General features: G+C 48.5%; 1 protein-coding gene across 2 annotated transcripts; it reads right to left on the bottom strand.

Annotated features, from left to right (window-relative positions):
- Window positions 1-1,292: 1,292 nt before the first annotated feature.
- Window positions 1,293-5,985, bottom strand: ZNF497 (zinc finger protein 497). Of its 2 annotated transcripts, none has more exons than XM_084840750.1 (2): window positions 4,966-5,985; window positions 1,293-2,686 (listed from the first exon to the last, which is right to left on the bottom strand). In XM_084840750.1, exon 1 carries the CDS (start codon window positions 5,983-5,985, stop codon window positions 5,020-5,022), a length of 966 nt encoding a protein of 321 aa, XP_084696876.1. In that variant the 3' UTR covers window positions 1,293-2,686; window positions 4,966-5,019. The 2 variants fall into 2 exon arrangements, with proteins under 2 accessions (XP_084696876.1, XP_084696877.1); XM_084840751.1 differs by having other exon boundaries at window positions 1,299-2,689.
- Between the last annotated feature and the right edge of the window lie 16,975 nt (window positions 5,986-22,960).

Genomic DNA, 22,960 nt, shown 5'->3' with positions numbered 1-22,960 from the left:
TAAACTGACTTCCTTGTCACATTCCTCTTTATTTGTAAATTGCATTTATGCTTTTGCTGTTGTGATACAGCCTGGTCCTTTCTCGGTGCTTAAGGGTGTAATCCAATGGAGATAGTTGGCAGCCTCCGGTGCATGGAGGCGACCCTCTTCTCCATGCTCCAGGTGCTCTGCATTTTTGCTAGACCATCTAGGGGACTCTGCTGAATGGGGTGAACTGTGGTGTAGGGGGAGGGGGGATCCCTGAACACTGGGCAGAGGCACCTTCCCTGAGCAGAGCTATTCTGTCAACATAAGACAGATCCTGGATCCAACCTCCAGTCTGCTGTATATATTTTGGGCAGGAATGGAGAAAAGGGGGAGCAACCCCAGCTCAGTACATATTATGGAGGCCTTCCTGTTTCTTCTTCCAAACAGACATTCTAGAGCAGGGGTGCAGGACCTCTGGCCTGCTTGTGGTCCCAATACAGCCCCTCAGGGTTCCCCTTTCCCCCAACAACTGATCAATTGGTGCTTTCCTGGCTTTTGTGCAGTTTTTCCCCCCTTTCTAAAATGCTGAAATGCCTCTCCGAAGGCCGAGTTACTGGTGGTAAGCGCTTCAGAGCGCAATCCTATGGCTGCTAGCTAGTGTCTAGATGGTCATAGGATTTTTCGGTTTCTGGGAACCGAACTTGGAAAACTGCCTCCCCACCTCATAGGTGGTGCAGTTTGTCCCTGGCTGTGCACTCATACGAGCAGTGTGGAGCAGCTGAAAAGGTGGCATTCCTGGGGGCAGGGAGGGGGCTATGGGAGTGCAGTTACAACACTTCCCATGCGTGTCCAGCCTCCCCCCACCCCCGCTCCAACGTGCCCTGGCTAGACAGCCAAAATCGGCCATCTAGCTGCAAATGCAGGATGGCCTGAGTGTGGAGGAGAGGATCCGCTCCACCTGCCCTGCATTGGATAGTCAGCTGCCTCCAAGTTCAGAGGCAGCTGACTATCCCCATAGGATTGCACCCTCCAGCTACAATAACCTGGTATTTGCACCACCCCCTTGCCTTTGGCTCCACTCACCACTGGAATGTGGCCTCCAGGAGCTTCTCTGAATGGTATGCAGCCCTCGGACTGACAGGTTCAGCACCCCTGTTCTAGAGGCAGGCCAGTTTAGCCAAAATGGTACAATTTCCATCTATCTTTCCCTTTGGCTTCCCTATCTTTCCTTTGGATTCTCTTTGGATTCTCTTGCTCATACACATGCACGCACATGTTTGATGTTTCTCTGGTTTTGATAGAAACCATAACATAAGAAAGCAAATGCCATTTGACTTACTGTACATTTATTGCAATGGAAAAACAAACATACAGAGAAAATAACCGGCAGTCGGTCAGCTTTTAAATAAGGCAGAGACTGTTCCTGAGCCGAACATACTGAGGGCCAAACATTAAAACAACTTTATAGCAATCACAATAGGGTGGTTGTTTTTAATTAATAGCAGGTGCAGGAGGACTGATGTAGCCCTTTTCTCCCCCATGGTAATGCCAATGAAAATCTCTTTCACACACTCACTCAGCAGCTGTTATTAGCCCTAGGAGGGAAGCTTCCATTAGTGCCAATGGGAACTTTTCTTCTGGGACTAATTTAGCGACTATGTACATGGGGGTGGTTTTCAGCAGGACTGTGACAGGGGAGGAAAGGGTTAAGCCCTCCTCTCCCTGTCTGCTTCAGTCCCAAAGAGAATTGGGGCCACCTCCACCTGTTATTAACACTGGGAAGTGCTTGCTAAAGACATATTTAGCCTCCCATCTCGTTTGGCCCAAAGACCACATCAAAACATTGCCCAGCCAAAACTTTAGCATCCAGGGGCCATTAGAGAAACTCCCCCTGGAGGCAGGGATGGGGTTGGACTGATTTCTGTTAATGGTGCCATCAAGAAAAAACAGCAACACAAACGCAACTACACAGAGAAAGTTAGACCTTCCTCCCACACTTCATCTCTCTCCCCCCACCCCCCGTCTCCATCCCCCATCTTTTATAGGTGCTCTTATGAGATCCAGAACTCCATCTGACTACCTTTCTTGGAAAAACAGTCCACAGAAGGCTTTTTCCTTTCCCCAAGTCTGCCTTGGGAGTAGTTTCAGTCCACTTTTGTATGCAGCTTTGCACGCAACTTAGCTAAGGAACAACACTGGCTAGTCCTCCTTACACAGGTTGTTTAGAACCTGTATTTCCCCAAGTCCCAAGTGCTTTGCCAGGCAGTAAATTCCTTGAAAATTAATTCAACTTCCTTCCAAAGTGTTGAGACTAGGGCATTATAACCATGCCATACAAGTCATTTCAAGCAACAGTAGGAGGACCAGAGTTAGAGGAGGAATTGGGTAGATGAAAGGAATTTCAAACAGTAGTTTTCCACAACTCTTTAAAGCCTCTGTTGCATCAAATCATCCTCAGTTATGGTAGATGCAGAATTAAGATGAAAATAGATTCTGGACAGAAAAAAATAGTTCCAGTTCAGATGTAGTTCTCAGTAGCTTCAGAAATGTTCGCTCTTTACTAAATTCCTGCCTGGAGGCAGATATCCATTTTACAAACAAGTTTATCTCAAGTGCTGGGGGAGGGGGGGATCTCTGGTGAGTGGGACTCCAAGACCTGCAAAATCCAGAACATCTTCAAGGGATTCATAAGACTTCCACAGAATCTTCTTCGGAGCATCTGCTGAGAGAGCAAGAGCATAAGAATGGCATTGCTGTATCTCTCTATGGCAAGAGCATTGAAACTCTTTCAGCCCGAGGACAGAAGTCAGTTGTGGAGAAGCTCTTAGGGGCCACGTTCCAGCAGCAGGCAGGGCCAGAGGACAAAAATACAAGCATCTTTTACCTTAAAGGTCTTAACATCCAGTAACTATTGAGTTAGGAGACGCATTTCAACCTTTTAGAATGGGGGAAAAACCATGGAAAATCTGAGAAGCCACCAAATGGTCAGCTGGTGTGGCCATCTGGGGAACCCCAAAGGGCTGGATTGGGACCCCAGGCAGGTCAGATTTGGCCCACTGGCCTTAGGATCAACACCCCTGATCTATGGCCAAGCATTTCATTTTTAAACAGAGTCGTAAGAACTGGAAGGGATCCCAAAGGTCATCTAGTTCAACCCCCTGCTGACGCTGGAAGTCCACCATTACAGTCTCCTGGAAAGGTGGCCAATAGACAGATGCCTTTGGAAGCATGAAAGCAAGGCATGAAGGTGGTAGAACCTCCATGTATAAACTCTAAATAACTCTGATGCCAAAAACAAATATTACAGATTGAACCTTTGATACTAATTTTCTAATTTTTTGATACTCCTGGGAAGTCTCAAGAATTTCCACTTGTGACAAAGTATTCAGGCAACCTATTTCAGTGAGCGGGACCAAAAAAAGGAAGCTGGACATAACAACCCATGTTATTTGCCCTAACATTCGTGTTCCTTTGTTTTAGACTTAGCCTGGAGAAGTAGCATGTTTTATTGTTGCTCTGGATATCCAAGTGCTGATTCACACATGCATATTTGTCAGGATGAACGCAACTTTAAGTGGTCACTTATGTCTGAATGCACCGCCCCAGATAGAGTACCACAGATAAAGAGAAGTTGGTGCATGCAGCCAGCCAAGCAGCTATCGAAAAGAGGCCACGTCTCCTGTATCTTTGGCCTCTGCTCACCCTGTGTGGGATTAGAACTTGCAGGAACACAGCACAATTGATAACATGCAACGGAGGCAAATTCCGTCCAACCTTGCATCTGCAAGGAGCTCCACACACACTACATGGAATCATAGAATAGTCAGGTTGGAAGGGGCCTACAAGGCCATCGAGTCCAACCCCCTGCTCAATGCAGGAATCCAAGTCGGAGCATCAATATTAATGTTAATTGCTGGCCACCAATTAGACAAATTTATGGAGGATAAGGCTATCTATTACCCTCCAGCAACTGAGGCAGCATGCCTCTGAACACCTTTTGTTCACAAGTGGTGGTGGTGCTGCTGTTGCATTCGTGTCCTGCTGGTGGGCCTCCCATGAGCTTCTGGTTGGCCACTGTAGGAACGGAATGCTGCTCCAGGTAGGCCTTGTGCCTGGTCCAGCAGGGCTCTTCTTAGATGCAGGAGGCAATTCATTCTATTGCTGCTTTAAACCACTGGCATATGTCCAGTGTTAGTGGCAGGGCAGCAATAGGGGCGGACTGCAGACAGCCTGCCCTGCATCATTCTGCCATCCCCAGCCCCCTAGTCACCCTGAGCAGTTATGTCTACACTGTATACATATATTGGTTTTACAAGAGTTTTAACAATTGTGGCTCCCCCGCAAAGAATCTAGGGCAGTTTTCCCCAACCTGGTGCCCTCTGGATGTGCTGGACTACAACTCCCAGGGTCCTCCAGCCAGTGTGGCCTTTGGGCCACAACACCCAGCATCGTTCAGCCAGTTTGGCCGTTAAGTAAGGAGCGCCTCCAGCAGCACCAGACAGGCCGCTTAACAAGATCAGCCTCGGATGGCCTTCTCTCTGTCCCATCAGCCAGGACAGCTAGACTGGTGGGGACGAGGGAGAGGGCCTTTTCTGTGGTGGCCCCCACTCTGTGGAACTCCCTCCCTAGGGAACTCCGTCATGCCCCCTCTTTAATGAGCTTCCGTCGTGCATTAAAAACGTGGCTGTTCAGGCAGGCATTTGGGGTGGGTTAGGGTATTTTAGAAAATGTTTTTATTGTATGTTGTACATTGCCCAGAGTGGCTGGGTGACCAGCCAGATGGGCGATTAATAAATTTAATAATAATAATAATGCTGGGAGTTGTAGTCTGACGCATCTGGAGGGCAACGGGTTGGGGGAAGGCCGCTGCAGACGGGGGCGGGTGTCGAGACTTCTCGCCTGAAGATCCCTGCTCCCATTCCCTGCACTGGAGCTCCCGGGGCAGAGAAAACCCCCGCGCCCGGATCACGCCTGCGGTGCGGCCGCGCGCCGAGTTACCTGGCGGAGCGGGAGGGGTTTTCCTCCCCTCCCGGGCTTGCGCGGGCTGCGCGTTCACGTCCCTCTCCGCTTCGAGCGGGAGCCCCGCGCTCTGCGGAGCCGCTGCCGTTCAGCCAGGTCGGCGTGGGGGCAGCAGCTTTGCCCGCGCCCGCGGCGGGGGCGGGCGGCGGGCCGCGCGTGGCCTCTCAGGTGCCGCGCCAGCTTCGAGCTGGAGATGAAGGCCTTCCCGCACTCGGCGCAAGCGAAGGGCCTCTCGCCCGTGTGGATCCGCTCGTGCGTGTTCCGGCTGGACAGGTGGCTGAAGCACTCGCCGCACTGCCGGCACGCGTGGGGCTTCTCGCCCGTGTGCGTCCTCGCGTGCCGGTTGAGGTTCGAGACGTACCGGAAGGCTCTCCCGCAGTGCGGGCAGCTGTAGGGCATCTCCCCGGTGTGGACGCGCAGGTGCTTCGCGAGGTCCGACCTCTGCGTGAAGCTTTTCCCGCACTCGGGGCAGCTGCAGCCGCCGGGCCCGCTGCCCCGGTGGAGGCGCTGGTGCGCGAGCAGGCTGCGGTGCTGCCGGAACGTCCGCCCGCACTCGGCGCACAGGAACGGCATCTCCCCCGTGTGGACCCGCTGGTGGACGAGCAGGTTGGAGCGCTGCGCGAAGCGCTTCCCGCACTCGGCGCACAGGTGGGGCCGCAGCCCCGCGTGCAGCTGCCGGTGCTTGAGCAGGTTGGAGCTCTGCCGGAAGCGCCGGCCGCACTGCGGGCACGGGTAGGGCGTCTCCCCTGTGTGCACGCGCAGGTGGATGGTGAGGCTCGACTGCTGGGCGAAGCCCTTGCCGCACCGCGGGCACCGATGAGGCCGCTCGCCCGTGTGCGTTCGCTGGTGAGTCAGCAGGCTAGGGCCTCGGCGGAAGCTTTTCCCACACTCCAGGCACCGGTGGCTCTTTGGCGCTGGCTGGGTCGTGGCCAGAACTTCAGGTTCCGCCCTGCCATCATAACTTCCTTGGGTTCTTGCGCCATCGCTAGGGGGCGCCATTGTCCGCTGAAAAACAAGATGAGAGCGAGAGAGACAGACAGACAGAGAGGCTCCTTCTGCAGTTCAAGCCCAAGGCGGATATGGGGTGGGGTGGGGTGGGGTGAGTGAATGAGAGAGAGAGAGACAGACAGACAGAGGCTCCTTCTGCAGTTCAAGCCCAAGGCGGATATGGGGTGGGGTGGGGTGGGGTGGGGTGAGTGAATGAGAGAGAGAGAGACAGACAGACAGACAGAGGCTCCTTCTGCAGTTCAAGCCCAAGGCGGATATGGGATGGGGTGGGGTGGGGTGGGGTGAGTGAATGAGAGAGAGACAGACAGACAGAGGCTCCTTCTGCAGTTCAAACCCAAGGCGGATATGGGGTGGGGTGAGTGAATGAGAGAGAGACAGACAGACAGACAGACAGACACACACACACACACACACAGCACACTACTGACATAGCCAAGTGTTCTTTCCCTCGGTGGGGTTTCTGTATCTTTAAGAACTGCTTAGTAGATAGATATCCAGCAGGTGAAGCTTTTCCCAACAGTGATCAAGAGACGGGAAAGCTTTGCCTGCTAGGCTTCTGCCCATTAGGTAACTGGTAAAGGCCCAAGAGTTGAGAAGCAGGGCTGTCAAGGGCTACTTTCCAGGGGCCTGGAGCAGAGGGCCTCCAGGAGTGTACACAGTGCCTTCCCTTCTACTAATAAATATTTGGAGAAAGACCCCCCCCCTCCATGGCCTACCTCCAGCTTAGAAGCAGGAAGCAACAAGCAAACTCTTGTGGGAAACAGGGACTCTGCATATGTGCAAGACTGCACACTCTATGGGGGAATCTACTCAGATGTGAAATTGTCTTCTGCTCCAGGAGCAGTGAAATTGTCTTCTGCTCCAGGAGCAAGATAAACAATCTGGAGCTTCTTCTGTGAGCTTATGTAGGGGACCGCCACTCCCCATCAGGGCTCCCATGCCTTTGGCACGGGGTGGGTAACTTGTGGCACTCCAGATGTTTTGGTTTCAGTGGTGCAGCTGGATAGTTTTAGACCCCGGACGTAGACCCTTTAGATGGCTGTATGTATTCAGCATGAAGCCCATAACTAGCATTTCTCTTCTTCCACCCTCCACACCTCCATTCCATACTTTACAACTGCTTCTACATTCCCGATACGTCGAACCAAAAACAAAAATTTGCCCTGGTTAAAAAAAAAAAAATGTTCTGAGCGTGGGCAGTTTTGCATTTTAAACTCACTTAAATAATAACACCATCATGCCTACAGGAATAAAATGGAGTTTGCCTCTGCTGCTCTCATGCCATATCACCTGCTGCTGTGGTACTCATGTCCTGCTTGTGGGTTTCCCATGGGCAGCTGGCTGGCCACTGTGTGAACAGAATGCTGGACTAGATGGACCCTGGGTCGGACCCAGCATGGCTCTTCTTACGTTCTCTGGGTGGTGGTGGTGGGGGCCTACACTGCAAGGCCCTGGCATTTGGCTCCAAGGTCTGGCCCTAACTATGTCACTGTTCGGCATACAACTTCCATGAGCCCTAGCCAGCATTGCCCATGGGAAGGGAGGATAGGAGTTGTAGGCCAAAACATCTCTAGGGCCACATGTTACTCATCCCTGCTCTAGCAACTGCATGGTAGGTACGACCTCTGCAGACAGAGGTTTCCCCTGCACAGAGATATTGCAATAAAGAAAGATGCACCTGTTGTATTTCTACCAGCTGTTAAAAGCACAGGTGTGGAGGAGAGGGGGAGACAGGGGCTTTGTGGAGAAAAGCAAGTAGCAGGGTTGACAAGAGACCACAAACTGCTATGCCTCAACAGCAAACTAGCAAACAGAACAAAGGGGAGAAAGTTTGATAAAAGCAAGTATTACCATCTAGTTCCCAAAGAATATATGCAGAAAGAATAATTAATCAGTAATATAATATCACTAACAAAAGAAAGTCAGCAGGTGGTTTTTTTTCAAAAGCTCCAAATTTAAAGAGTCACATATAAACAGTATGTGATACTTCACTCACCTCTTCTGCTCTAGCCACTACTTGTTTCTGCCTACAGCTTCCACCTCAGGCTCTTCAAAAAGAGAGCCAGAATAGGCATGGAGTCAGTTATATATACCTCTTCCCCTGGGTGGGGTTATGATGATGGTGAAGGGTTGTCTTGAAAAACCTTGTCTATTAACAATACTAATTAAGTGGGAGCCTCTTAAAGTTACAGAAATAAAAGGAAGAAACAGTGTGGTGTAATGGGTAGATTCTTAAGGCCAGGGAGGTGTGGGTTTAAATCCCTGCTCAGCCATGTTCTGGCTTGGCTTTGAGGGAATCCCCACTGCAGACATCAAAGACACACACACAACCTGTAGGGAGCAGAGTGTGAGGAAACACCCACACCTTTGGAGAACTGATCTGGTTTTCTCAGGCTAAACAGATTTTCCCCCTTAAGAGAAAAAGCAGACAAAACACGGGCTGATTACTAAAGGACAGTGATGATGTCTGGATGCCCCAGGAACTTACACTAATGAACCATAGCCAATGCACGTTAAGCAACCTCTGTTTAATTTACTTCATAGGGGTTCATTGGAGGATGTGTGTGTGTGTGTGTGTAAAAGGGAGCAGGGATACAAATGTGATAAAAATGGAAGATTCAGATGAGGGGAGAAGATTTCACCATCTGCTTTGCAAATAAACATAAAGAAAATTTAAAAATGGAAGGGTGGGAGCATGAAGAAAGCAAAATAGAAAAGATTAGCAAATGGAAAGCTGTGGGGTGTATGACTAAAAGACTTTATGAAGCTAGAGACACGTGTTTCATGGCACAGGAATATTCAGTCATCCCCTAGGTTGGTTTGCCATCTTTTAAAACTGGCCCTGCTCCAATGTCTTGAAATATTTATGACATGCAGAATTTAAGACAGTAAAGCTTTCCACCATGACTTTATTTCTATGCCAGGAAAAGCTTCACCTGCCATATGTATGTATGTATGGCTGTTAAAGGTACAGGAGTAAAGCCAGTTTTAAAAGTTCCCTAAAACAAACGAATCCCTAAATCAAGTGAATGGCAGTTATCTGCTGATGCAGGGGAATAAATGGACAAGGAAAGTTCCCTTTTAATCAATTTCCAGAGAGGGAGCCGTATTAGTCTGTTCCTAAGGAGTGTCCCTAAGACATTTGCCAGCAATGCCCTAGTGCATTCTACATTGGACAAACAGGCCAATCTCTAAGAAAAAGAATAAATGGACACCAGATCCATCAGAAATGGCAATATTCAAAAACCAGTGGGAGAACACTTCAACCTCCCAGGACACTCTTATCTTAAGGTAGCCATTGTTGAACAAAGGAACGTCAAATACATATTTCAACTCAGAACAGCTGATCTACATACAGTTCATCACCAGGGTTAACTCTGTGGCTTGAACAGAGACAAAGTTAAAAACACACACAAAACCACCACGTTTTAATTAGCTCACCAGTGCAAGGATGCCCCACTCAGCCATGGAAGCTCACTGGGTGATTTGGGCCAGTCACAGACTCTCAGCCCAACCTACCTCACAGGGTTGTTGTTGTTGTGAGGATAAAATGGAGAGGAGGAGGGTAATGTAAGCCGCCTTGGGTTCCTTGCAAGAGGAAAAAAGGCAGGATATAACTGCAATAAATTTTAAAAAAACTGTGCTATCCCCCAACAACTGTTTTGTGAACTCAGTAAGGGTGCAATCCTATGCATGTTTAGACAGGAAAAGTCCTACAACTCCTACCATACTGGCTGGGGAATACTGGGAGTTGTAGGACTTTTTCCTGTCTAAACATGCACAGGATTGCACCCTAAATAAGGTAATTTTCACAGTCTGTGTTTTCTGCATTTCAATTCCCATTTCAAAGTGCCACAAGACAAAAGTTATTTTCTCTTTTTAAGAGAGTTGGAGTGGCTGGTGAAGAATGGCAAGAATTGGGTTAGACTTCCTGTGACAATGTATGCATGATGGAAGTGGGATAAACACACATGAGCCCACTGCCCCAAGATGGGATTTCCCCCAGATATTGTAGGAACTGGCTCTAATCTGGATTAGAATCCCTACTTCTTTTTCTGCTGTGGCACCCAGCTTGTGGAATGCCCTCCCCTTGGAGGCCCGATTGGTGCAGACATTGGTTGCATTTTGGCGCCAAGTTAATACATGGCTTTTTATCAAAGCCTGTGAGGGCTAAATGCATTCCCTAAAGTAGCACACTGTTTTAATTGTTTTATTGATTTAGGTTTTAAATTGGTATTAGCTTGCTTAATGGTTTAATATGCTTTTAGCTCTTTAAATTATTGTTTTATACTGTATACATTTTATTTATTTTTGTTGTTGTTTAGTCGTTCAGTCGTGTCCGACTCTTCGTGACCCCATGGACCATAGCACGCCAGGCCTTCCTGTCCTGCGCACTCTCCCGGAGTGTGCTCAGGTTCATATTCTTTACAGCATCGGATTTTCTTTTCACCACCAGACACATCCACAGCTGAGTGTCCTTTCGGCTTTGGCCCAGCCGCTTCACTCTTTCTGGCGCTACTTGGAAATACCCTCTGCTCTTCCCCAGTAGCATATTGGACACCTTGCGACTTGAGGGGCTCATCTTCCGGCGTCATATCTTTTAGCCTTGTGATACGTTCCATGGGGTTTTCTTGGCAAGAATACTGGAGTGGGTTGCCATTTCCTTCTCCAGTGGACCACATTTTGTCAGAACTCTCTGCCATGACCTGTCCGTCTTGGGTGGCCCTGCACGGCATAGCTTATGGCTTCACTGAGTTACGCAAGCCCCTTCGCCACAACAAGGCAGTGATCCATGAAGGGGTTTATTTATTTATATTACATTTATATCCCACCTTTAGCCACCTGTGGAACTCAAGGTGGCTACATGTGGTTTCTAGGTGGTCTCTCTTCCAAGCACTGACCAGACCCAGACCTGCTTAGCTTCAGCATGGTGGCTGCCTCATGTGCCTTCAGACTAGGTCCTGGAAACTGATTTTATCTGTATGCCGCCCTGAGATCCTAATGATATAGGGCTGGATAGAAATGTTTTAAATAAATACTTCGCCACAAGCATGCACTGAAAACAGTGAGAAATATCTCCATCAACTTAGTACATATTGACCACCCTGTGCACAGGCTAAGATGATCTTCCCATCATTAGAGTGACCTCTGGTATATTCATCTTTGTATTCTGAGTGATCAGTGCTCAAATTACCACTGCTGCCACTGCTCTTCCAGATTCCCAGCGATTCTGCTGGGAATTGAGGTGCATGGGGAGTGCATACCTTGTCTCCAGCAGAATCGCACTCATGCGCCCTGTTCCTCTGCAGAAATTGTGATTCTGCTGAGAAACAAGGTACGAATCTGGCAGCAGGGGGATGCAGCGGGTTCTGGGGAGGACCCCCAACCAACTAAAGTTGCCCACCACTGACTGCCCTAGGGAAAGCCACATTAATCATAGAACGGAAGGGGGCTTTGTAGGGCATCAAATCCAGCCTCAGAGCCAGAGTATCCCCAACAACAGATGGTTGTCCAGCCTTTATTTTTTTTAACTCTCCAGAGAAGTCTTTTTGGTTTTTTAAAGAACACTCTGCATAGCTTGGACAAATAAGCGAAAGTGCTCATAAACTCATAGAGGTGCCCTTTTACTTTTCTTTTTCTCTTTCTTTCTTTCTTTCTTTCTAAAAATGCTTCTCCTCCTGTGCCTCTAATTCTACCTGCAGCCTGAACCACACAGAGCATGTTAGCCTAGGAAGCAGTTCCATATGCAGCAGCAAGGAGCAGACCACAACTCCCATCAACAGTGACTACTGGCAATGCTGGCTGAGGCCAATCGGAGTTGGGAGTCTGACAATTGGAAGGTCGCCCAGCCCCACCATAGCATCTGCCACTTGTGAGGAACAGCTTCTGTTTCGGAGTCAGGCTACCTTAAAAGCCCAGGGGAGCACAAAGCGGGTGAGTCTCAAGGTAGCTATGCTGGCCAGAAGAAAAAATCCGAAATCGATTTATTAGGACAATTCATAGGTCATACAAAGTTGGGAGGGGAACGCAAGGTGGCCTAGTGGTGAGTTGCAGAAAAGGGCAACTACAATGATCAAGGGGCTGGAGCAACTCCCCTCCTAGGGAAGGTTACAATAGGTGGGATTGTTTAGCTTGAAAAAAGGAGGGTAAGGGGAGACATGATTTTGTTGTTGTTGTTCAGTCGTTCAGTCGTGTCCGACTCTTCGTGACCCCATGGACCATAGCACGCCAGGCCTTCCTGTCCTCCACTCTCTCCTGGAGCGTGCTCACATTCATATTCATTGCATCGGTGATGCTATCTAGCCATCTCATCCTCTGCCGTCCACTTCTCCTTTTGCCTTCAATCTTTCCTAGCATCAGGGTCTTTTCCAGGGAGTTTTCTCTTCGCATTAGGTGGCCAAAATATTTGAGCTTCAGCTTCAGTATCTGTCCTTCCAATGAGCACTCAGAGTTGATTTCCTTTAGGGTTGACTGATTTGACCTCCTTGCAGTCCAGGGCACTTGTAAGAGTCTTCTCCAGCACAACAGTTCGAAAGCATCAATTCTTCGGGGCTCAGCCTTCCTTATAGTCCAGCTCTCACTGCCATACGTTACTACTGGGAAAACCATAGCTTTGATTATACAAACCTTGGTCCGCAAGGTGATGTCTCTGCTTCTTACTATGCTGTCTAGGTTTGCCATAGCTTTCCTCCCAAGGAGCAAGCGTCTTTTAATTTCATGGCTGCAGTCACCGTCTGCAGTGATCTTGGAACCCAAGAAAATAAAATCTGTCACTGCTTCCATTTCTTCCCCTTCTATATGCCAGGAAGTGATGGGGCCAGATGCCATGATCTTCATTTTCTTAATGTTGAGTTTCAAACCAGCTTTTGCACTCTCCACTTTCATCCTCAACAAGAGGCTCTTTAGATCTTCTTCGCTAGAGGTGTACAAAATTATGCATGGTGTGGAGAACGTGGAGAGGGAGACGTTTTTCTCCCTCTCTCAAAATACTGGAACTCTGGGTCATCCCATGAAGCTGATTGGTGAGAGATTCAGGACTGATAAAAAGCAGTACTTCGTCACACAGCACATCATTAAACTATGGAAATTCACTACCTCAAGATGTGGTGATGGCCATCAATTTGGGTGGCTTTAAAAGGGGGTTAGATAAATAGCTGGAGGAGAAGGCTATCAATGGCTACTGGTCCTGATAACTATATGTTACCTCCGGCACCAGAGGCAGTATGCCTATGTACACCAGTCGCTGGGGAACGTGGGCAGGAGGCTGCTGTTGCATTCATGTCCTGTGGGTTTCCTGTGAGCAGCTGCTTGGCCACGGTGTGACCAGACTGCTGGCCTAGATGGGCCCTGGGTCTGATCCAGCACGGCTCTTATGTTCTTCTGAGAGCGGTGGGGCCCTTCCGGAGCCGCGGCGACAAGGCGATCTCATCGGAGGGAGCTTTGCAGCTGCCCGGTTTGGAATCGGGAATGGACACGCAGGAAGAGGCTGGAGCAGCCCGGAGTGGGCGGAGTTGCAGCGGGAGCTGCCGATTGGGGCAGGAACGAGCGTGGCGGCGGGGCGGTGGGAGAATAAACAGATTCGTGTGTCAAAAAGACGATCGATTCGCCTTGGCTGCCTTTTGGAGTCGAGCAGTTCGAGGCGCTGGCGGGACAGAGAGGCAGCTTGGATTGAGCAGTTCCTGATCCGCCGCGGGGTCTTTTGGTGGGGACCCCCCCGAAAAAAACCCAAATCAGCCAACCTTGATTCCTCCCCACCCCAATCGGGCTTTTTCGGAGTCCGATCGACATACAGGGACCCAGACTACCCACACTACCAGCCCCCGAGGGAAATCTGTAGCTCTTAACCCCTGAGCAGCTGGAGCCGTCGAGATCTCAGGTAAACGAGGTTGGGGGGAAGGGACACTGGAGGGCCCCGAGCAAGGAACCGGCTTTGCGTCCTCAGAGGAGGAGGAGGAGCTGGGGCAATGGGACTGCAGGAGGAGGAGCACATGGGTTTTTTTGTTCAGTCGTTCAATCGTGTCCGACTCTTCGTGACCCCACGGACCATAGCACGCCAGGCCTTCCTGTCCTGCGCTCTCTCCCGGAGTGCTCAAGTCCGTATTCATTGCATCGGTGATGCTATCCAGCCATCTCATCCTCTGCCGTCCCCTTCTCCTTTTGCCTTCAGTCTTTCCCAGCATCAGGGTCTTTTCCAGGGAGTTTTCTCTTCGCATTAGGTGGCCAAAATATTGGAGCTTCAGCTTCAGTCTCTGTCCTTCCAATGAGCAGTCAGGGTTGATTTCCTTTAGGATGGACTGATTTGACCTCCTTGCAGTCCAGGGGACTCGTAAGAGTCTTCTCCAGCACCACAGTTTGAAGGCATCAATTCTTCAGCACTCAGCCTTCCTTATAGTCCAGCTCTCACAGCCATACGTTGCTACTGGGAAAACCATAGCTTTGATTTTACGAACCTTTGTCGGCAAGGCGATGTCTCTGCTTCTTACTATGCTGTGTAGGTGTGCCATAGCTTTCCTCCCAAGGAGCAAGCGTCTTTTAATTTCATGGCTGCAGTCACCGTCTGCGGTGATCTTGGAGCCCAAGAAAGTAACATCTGTCACTGCTTCCATTTCTTCCCCTTCTATATGCCAGGAAATGATGGGGCCAGATGCCATGATCTTCGTTTTCTTAATGTTGAGTTTCAAACCAGCTTTTGCACTCTCCTCTTTCACCCTCAACAAGAGGCTCTTTAGATCCTCTTCGCTTTCTGCCATTAGGGTGGTATCGTCTGCATATCGGTAGGATGTGAGAAAAGCAGGGCAGGCTCTATTGGTGTCTCTTGGGGCTGTGGTTCAGGTACGATATTTTTAAAAAATGTATTTAAACAACAACAAGCCGTATAGCCATCACATACATGAGGCTTGTAACGGTGTCCTGTGCAAAGCTGACCATTACACGCTGCTTAGCTTCAGAAATGCTACAGCATCAGTTGTTCCCAGATTGCTTATTGCAGGACTTTAGGCTTGTGTGGGATTCTCCTGTTTTTTTGTTTTTTTTTACTAGAACCCCGAGGTGCAAAATACTGGGGCAAGCAAGTAGGCATATGCTAAGAGAGTTAAGGAACAGGGTGCCTCTGAACATACTTGCTCAGCCCTGGAATTTATAATCAATACCAGAGCCGAGCTCAAGAGTCTTTTCGCACAAAAATCCATTCCTAGTCTCCCCCCACCCGCAAGTGTTCCTTGTTCAGTAATGTAGTTTGGAGGCTAAAGGCGTTTATGTTGTTGCTATTGTTAAAAAAACACCCTGGGAGTCAGAAACACATGCTCAGCTTCCCCAACCTGGTGCCTTCCCATCATCCCCAGGGTGATGGGAATTGTAGTCAAACATATATGGAGGGCACCAGGTTTGGGAAGAGTGCCCTGGATGATGTATCTCAGATCACTCAGAAAATATCTGTACTCAGCCCTGCACTTGAGTTTTTATTTCTGATGATGGAGATCAAGTCGGTTTTGACCAGAGCCATATTACTGAACAGAAGAACAAAGTCCCAGAGCTAGGGCCTGTGATTTTCATAATACAGAATTGGTGAAGTCGCCTATGTACCTGCTCAGATTCTTAGGTCATCTTCAGAGGCCCTCCTCCAGGTACCCTCACTGAAGGAAGTTAGGGGGTGGTTATAAGAGACAGGGCATTCCCAGTGGTGGCACCCTGATTATGGAACATCCTCTTCAAGGAAGCTTGCCTGGTGCCTACATTGTTATCTTTTTGCCACTACATGATGACCTTTCTTTTCTCCCAAGTATTTTAAGGTGCAATCCTATGCATGTTTAGATAGAGAAAAGGCCTACAGCTCCCAGCATTCCCCAGCTAGCCTTAAGGGCACAACTTTATGCATGTTTAGTTGTAGCACTTTTTTCTGTCTAAAAATGCATAGGATTGCACCCTTAGTTTTTGGATTTTTGTGGCTGTTCATATATGTTTTTATATTTCTGTATCCCTGTGCTGTTTGTCATTTTGTATTGCATTTTATTCTTTTAACTATTTGTATTGTATTTTAGTCTTTTAACTGTGTATAATCCACCCAGCAAATACTTGTTATTGGGTGAATAAAAAATATAATAAATTAATAAATACTACTTTAAAAAAAAATCCCAGTTAAAGATAACTTTGCTATAACCATTTTGAGGCTAAAGCTGGCAACCATTACACCCAACTTTGCTCCCCAAAATAGGCACATCCATTGCGTTAGAAAGGCAAGACTATGGTTATTAAAATATGAATTATGTATGTGTGTTGATTTGTAGAAGAAACCAAAGTTTATCACATGGTCCACCGAGACCCCCAGCAATTTTCAAGGAGTTCACCAGAAAATGAGAACCGCTGCTCTCAGGAGAAGGGATATTTGTTAAAGGAGTATGTCTGCAGTATAGCCCTGAGAACTGACAGAGTGAATAGGAGAAAGAAGGACTGGCTAGTCCATATAATATGACTCGGGTGTGGTTTTGTTCTTTTCCAGCAGGTGAAAGATGCTGAGTGAGAGTGAGGAGGAAACTTCTCTCCAGGAAAGTCTCAAGCAGGAGGTGCTGCATGAAGGGTTATCGGCAAGATCTGACTGGAACATTTCCCAGAGTCTGGATCAGGAAGAAGGCCGTGAGAGCCAAGGTGAGCCTGAAATGCAGCATACGTACCAGCCAAGGAAGAGGCAGTGTAAATCCTCCTGTCACGAGGAAACCGCCATTGACCTTAGTAAGACAGCAGTGCAGAAGAACATTCCCAAACTGGGGAAATCCTACAAGTGTCCCGATTGCGGGAAGTGTTTCAAGCGGTGCTCGCCCCTCATACGACACCGGAGAACCCACACAGGGGAAAAGCCCTATGTCTGCTGTGTGTGCTTAAAGTGCTTCAGTGACGGCTCTGCCCTTGTGAAACACCGGAGGATCCACGCAGGGGAGAAACCTTACACCTGCCCTGAGTGTGGGAAAAGCTTCTCTCAGAGCTCAACCCTTATTGCTCATCAGAGAATCCACACTGGAGAGAAGCCCTATAAATGCCCCATCTGTGGGAAAAGTTTCAGCGTCAGCTCAAACCTCGTGGCTCATCAGAGGATCCACACAGGAGAGAAACCTTATGAATGTTCGGTCTGTGAGAAAAGCTTTCTTGTCAGCTCACACCTTATCAGGCACCAGAGGATCCACACGGCAGAAAAGCCATATATTTGCCGGGAGTGTGGCGAGTGCTTCACTCAGAGCTCTCACCTGGTGGTCCACAAGAGAATTCACACTGGAGAGAAACCTTATTTGTGTGCCGTATGTGGGAAGAACTATCGCGGGATCTCGGACTTTATTCTGCATCAGAGAATTCACACGGGTGAGAAGCCCTATACCTGTCTGGAATGTGGGAAAAGCTTCCGCCAAAGCTCGTGTCTTACCAAACATCAAAGAATACACACAGGAGAGAAGCCTTATGAGTGCCATGAATGTGGGAAAAGCTTCAATAGGAATTCACATCTTACTAGGCACCAGAAAATCCACACAGGGGAAAGGAATGCCAGGCAGATGCTGATAAAATAAACAGTTTCCTGTCTGAGACTGAAAGTTAGGTTTATTGTCATCATTGTCATCGAGTGAGGAGAAGGTCTAGCTGTTCACTGTTCTCCCGTCTGTCATTCTAGTCTTTGTCTCACTATCCTCCACCACAGATTAGCTCCAAAGGAAGCAAAGATTTATCCGGGATGGGATGTGCTGCTATACTGTTACCTTCTTGTATGGACATGGTTGATCTTTCTAGATTTCCTGCTTTCTGATCAATGGCTTTTGTAACTGCATCCCCTATGTCCATCATAGTTTTTCAAGCACAGTGTTTCTGTCAGCTTTAAAACGCCCATCGTGTAAGTTTTCCCTTTAGAACAGGGGGCTAGGCAACCTTTTTAGGCCCACGAGCACATTTGGCAACTTAAGAAACTGTCCTGGGCACCACCACAAAATGGCTGCCATGGGAGGTGTGGCTAATCACAAAGGACAAATAACCTGCCCCAAAGGCTGGGTTTGAGGCAGAGGTGGGAGGGGTAGGGCACAGCTGGGGCTGGTGGCTCTGATGTCAGTGGGGCAATGAATTTGTTCCAGGTTTCTGTCAGAACTCTAAAGGAGCTATCCAAGATGCGAAGCTCCTTTAGAGTTCTGATTGGTTCTGATGGAAACCCGGAACAGATTCATCACCCCACTGACATTGGAGCCACCAGCCTCTACTGGTAGGACATTTCTTTGGGCACCAAGAAAGGTGACCAGGTGCGCACCAGTACCCATGGGCATCATGTTGCCTACCTCCACTTTAGACTGTGTGGTATGAGATACCCTTAATGGTCTTTGGGGGGCATCCCAGGAAGTGGCTGTTTTTTCCCAGGAGGTGGAACTGAAGATGGATGCTCCCATGATAAAAATTCTTAGTCTTCCTTTCTCTGGGCTGATTCCACTGTGAAGAATCAATATGCGGCACAATCCTTCCTGGACTGTATCACTTCACCTATGAAGTGGGGGATTCTCAGCCTGAACAGTTCCTGACCTATAAAAACCTCCCTCTGTTTACTAGTCAGCACCTTAATGAGGTTGAGAAACAGGGATTTGCCAAAGTCTACACAACGAGTCTATGTCAAAGTCAGACATTGAAGTACACAGGCCTTCTAGCTCAAAGACTAGCTTGCGGTAGCAGAAAATAGGTCTTCGTCATCTCTGACCTCACCTTGCTTGGGTTGCACTTCTGAACCCACATGCTAGAGCAGCTTTTCCCATCTTGGTGCCCTCCAGATATGCTGAACATCTGGAAGGCACTAAGTTGGGGAAGGCTGTGCTAGGGAGTAGGTCCTATTGGTTTCAGCAGTGCTTACTTCCAAGTAAACATGCGTAGTGCTTTTGGTTAGACAACTGTGTGACATGATATATAAAATGGTGGTTCACAACAGCAGTTGTGCGTGTTCAAATTATCTGTCAGTGTGTACTGTTTGAAATACATCTAGCCCTGTAGCAGTCTGCAGACTTGCCTTCAGATGCTCTGATAGCTCTGTCATTTGAGCTTTGAATGCTGTTTTGTTACGTGGGGAAGCTCCCCTCCCCATACAGGGGGATGTGTCAATAGTTTGGTCCTGGGAAAGAACCAGGGGCAGGGTTACACAGTTTGCAAAGCGCTGAGCAGCTTAAGCCTCTCAGAAGTCCTTATAAATACAAGCGGGTGTACTTGGCAGTCAGTGGAGGCTGGTGGCTCCGATGTCAGCGGGGCAGTGAATCTCTGGGTTTCAGTCAGAACTCTAAAGGAGCTTCCCAAGGTGTGGAAGCACCTTAGATGGCTCCTTCAGAGTTCTGACTGAAACCCGGAGCAGATGCACCACCCCACTGACATCGGAGCCACCAGCCTCTGCTGTTGGCAGTGCTGGCACCAGGTTTTTGAGGGCCTTTATGCAAGACATCCTCAATGGTCCCCCTCCCTTAGTGGCTCTACCTTCTCATTGCCATTGTCACCCACTGCCCTTGCTCCTCATCCTCTCTCAGCACTGCTACCACTTGGTTGCTTGATAGGCAGTGAGCAAATAGGCAGGGGCATCTACTGCTCCTTCTTACCACCACCACCAACACCACCGTCTGGGCCACAGCGAGATGCAGGTGAGCAAGGAGCTTGTGATGGTGAAAAGCAGGAACAACCCCTGGGCCCATGGCAGGTTCCCAGCCATGCCTGTCCTTGACGCCAGCCCTGGTATAATTGGAATGTTAAGAGGTTGGCTCTGGGTGGGAAGGGGGTGGATCTTTGCCAAGCACCGTAGGTAGTGTTGGGGAGAAAGAGACCCCTTGTTGCTGTTTAGCAAACAGTAGGAGAACCCAAACCAGCTGCAACTCAGTCGAGAATGTTGTGCTCTCTCCGTTCTTCTGGAGTGGTTTGAAGGAGTTGCACTTCAGCTTACAGCCCTGCTCTTGTGCCTTTTAACAGCAGCCTGAGTTGGAGCATCTGAGCAGGGGGGAAGCTTTTTCTACCACTTATCTCTGTGCAGCGGAAAGCTTTACCATCTATATTTCATGCCTCTGGTGGAGTGGACTCAAGTCCACAGAAGCGTATGCCACAATAAATCTGCTGGTATCTAAGGTGCCACAAGAACCTCAGTTGATTTTGTTGCAACAGTCCCCTCTGGATGCTTGATTTCTGTGTTTCAATGGGGTTGCCAACTGACCAAGAAAATAGAACATCCTACTCTTTTACTTTCTAACAGATGTATGGTATGCAGAAATCAGCTGGGAAAGTGTTCCTCAGCATGGAGCGAAACATCATCACCTGCTAATGCCTGCAGGTTTAGCTGCTGTTAAAGGCATAGCTGTGAGGGCTGATTGGAAAGTTGACAATGCTATGTGGAAGTATGTCCCATCAATTTCCAAGAAACTATTCATGCCATCCTGCTTAAGATGGCATCCTGATACTAAGCACGCTTACAAGGAAGCAAGTTCCACTGATCTCACAGAAGGAAACCCCATTGTAATGCACTAGAGATGGGGGATGACAGTAGAAAGTGCTGGCATTTGGGGGATGTGATAGATATTAGGTGGGGAATGGGATGCTGTATACTTCGGTGAGGGTGCAATCCTATGCATGTTTAGACTGAAAAAAGCCCTACAACTCCCAGCATTCCCCTGGAGAAAGCTGAGAGTTGTAGGACTTTTTTCAGTCTAAACATGCATAGGATTGCACCCTGAATGCTTAAAGATGAAAACTAAAGTATTTGTCAGATGGTAATAGTCTTATCTTTTTGCAGTGCCTTTAACAAATGTATCACAGACAAACGTTCAGCATATGAAGCCTCTGTGTGCTGGAAAAGCAGTGTTGGACTTCTACCTGCCATGTTGGTGCTAAAGGAAAAAGAACTAACCAACCAGCAATCCTAGGTAGTAATAGTGTGAAAACATTGGTTATTTCTGTTCCTGCAGAGCACTGATTAAAGTGTCTGCAACACATATTTTGCACACTTTGAGAAGAAATGTGATCAAAAATAATAAAGCTCAATTTTCAAGCTGAACAAAATATGTACATGAGCATCCATATGTAGGTTTTATGACATGAAGTTCTTGTTTTTATCTGTTTGGAATTCTTTTTTTGTTTCAGTTTTTGTGTTTCCTTTCATTTGCAGGGAGATAATGGGCGGAATTCAGTAAAGACCTTCCACTGATGGAATTGTTTCCATCAGTGGAACAGGGAGGGGGCAATTCTCCCTCCCCCTTGCAGCCCCAAAATCCACTCTGGAGGTTTGGTGGACCCTCCAGGGTGGGTTTTTGGGGGTGGGGAGCTGCAGGGGGAAGGAGGAGGTCCTGGTGTGTGAGTGGACATCCGCTCCTATGATGTTGGATTTCACCCAAGAAGGGTTGCTGGTCTCCTTAAAACATGTAACAAAAATTGCAAGACTTTTGAAAATCTATTCAAGCAACTGAATGAGCCTTGCAGCATGTGCAGTGTTAGTAATCATAAAATGTATGAACATTATATAAAACAAGCACAGCATTTTACAGCCTGACTTGGTTTTCATGATCACCTGATTTAATGGGCGGGGGAGGGGATCAAGAATTCCCCAGTTGTAGGTGAAATTTGCAAAGGGTTGCCAGATTATGAGCAGGAAGTATCCCTTCCAATTCATGATAAAGTGGGAGGTGAAGTAGCCATATGTCTCCCATGCGTAGTCCTTACCTGCTCCTTTTTATCTTGCCTCCCTCTGCTGCATGCTCCATTGTGGCCAGAGATCTGATATGCACATTCTCTTAGGTCAAGGGTGTTGAACCTCTTTCAACCTGAGGGCTGAATACCATTCAGAGATGCTCTTGGGGGCCAAGTTCCAGTGGTGGGTGGAGCCAAAGGCAAAAGGGGTGGAGCCAAAATACCAGCATGTTGTAACTTAAAGCTCTTATTCTCAGTTACCAAGCCTTAAGAGAGGCCTTTCAACCTTTTAGAAGGGAGAAAAACTGCACAAAAGTTGGGAAAGTACCAAAAGATCAGTGGTTTGGGGGTGGGGGGACAGAGGGCCTGGACTGGGAATCCCGGGGGGGGGAGGGGCAGATGAATTCTGGTTTCGACCAATGAACTGCCAGTCACTGCAAGTCCCTAGATTATGAGATCTCTGAACCAGGACAATTCCCCTTCAACCAGATTCGCTTGAGGGACAGGACCACTCCGCACCAGTGCCTGCTCACAGATGTAGGCAACACACTAGATGGGAACGGGGAGTGCTTGGCTCTAGCTGCAAGGGTTGCCCCTTTAAGGCTGTTCACTCCTCAGCAAAGCGGTGGATCCCAGGAGGGGTAATCCGGTCCAGGAGGGATATAAGGGCTCAGTTGGCAGGGAGAGGCTGTCTGGCAAACAGACAAGCCTGGGGATCTGTCCAGGGTCCTGAAATCCCTGTATTTGACTGCCCTTGTTCTCCAAGAATCTTCATCTTGAACTGTATTCTGCCTGCCTGTTTCCTGCACCATCCACTGCCCTCAGCTTCTCGGATCTTGATTGCAGATTAGCCAGTGCCTAGTTGCTTCTTGCTCTCCCTCACATCAGCTACGGATCAGGTCTCCCCTCCTCCCTTCTCCAATTCTTTTGCCCCAAATGGCACATATCCCAGGCCCATGTACTAAGTAGAAGCAATGATAGACAAGTATGACAATGGCTGAGGCCCACATGCCACAGGATTTGCCATTACTGTCATTGTACCACTTCTGTGCCCCATCCTGCAGGGATCAGTTGTGGTACATATTGTATTTGCATCCCAGGCTTCCATCAGGGTGGATTCATGGATCAGGGTTACTCTGCTTTAGCCTCACAATCGTCCAATTGAGAGGTTGAGCAAAAGTGGGTGACACAGCTCAGCTCATGGCTGAGCAGCAACTTCATCTCTGAGGGCCAACCCTCTATCCATTGCTGCACCCTACCATTCTATACATCATGATTACAGGACACTGCAGTGTAACACTGAATTGCCCCT

The sequence above is a fragment of the Heloderma suspectum genome, chromosome 2 (genome assembly GCF_057233095.1).
Source record: "Heloderma suspectum isolate Gila_16-S chromosome 2, 16-S_ref, whole genome shotgun sequence".
NCBI lineage: Eukaryota > Metazoa > Chordata > Lepidosauria > Squamata > Helodermatidae > Heloderma > Heloderma suspectum.
The sequence above is the reverse complement of the archived record's forward strand: the minus strand, read 5'-3'. Positions and strand labels throughout refer to the sequence as shown.

What these genes read in the sequence shown, in the direction of transcription:
- ZNF497 (XM_084840750.1), bottom strand. Translation starts at nt 5,985, where the DNA reads ATGGCGCCCCCTAGCGATGGCGCAAGAACCCAAGGAAGTTATGATGGC.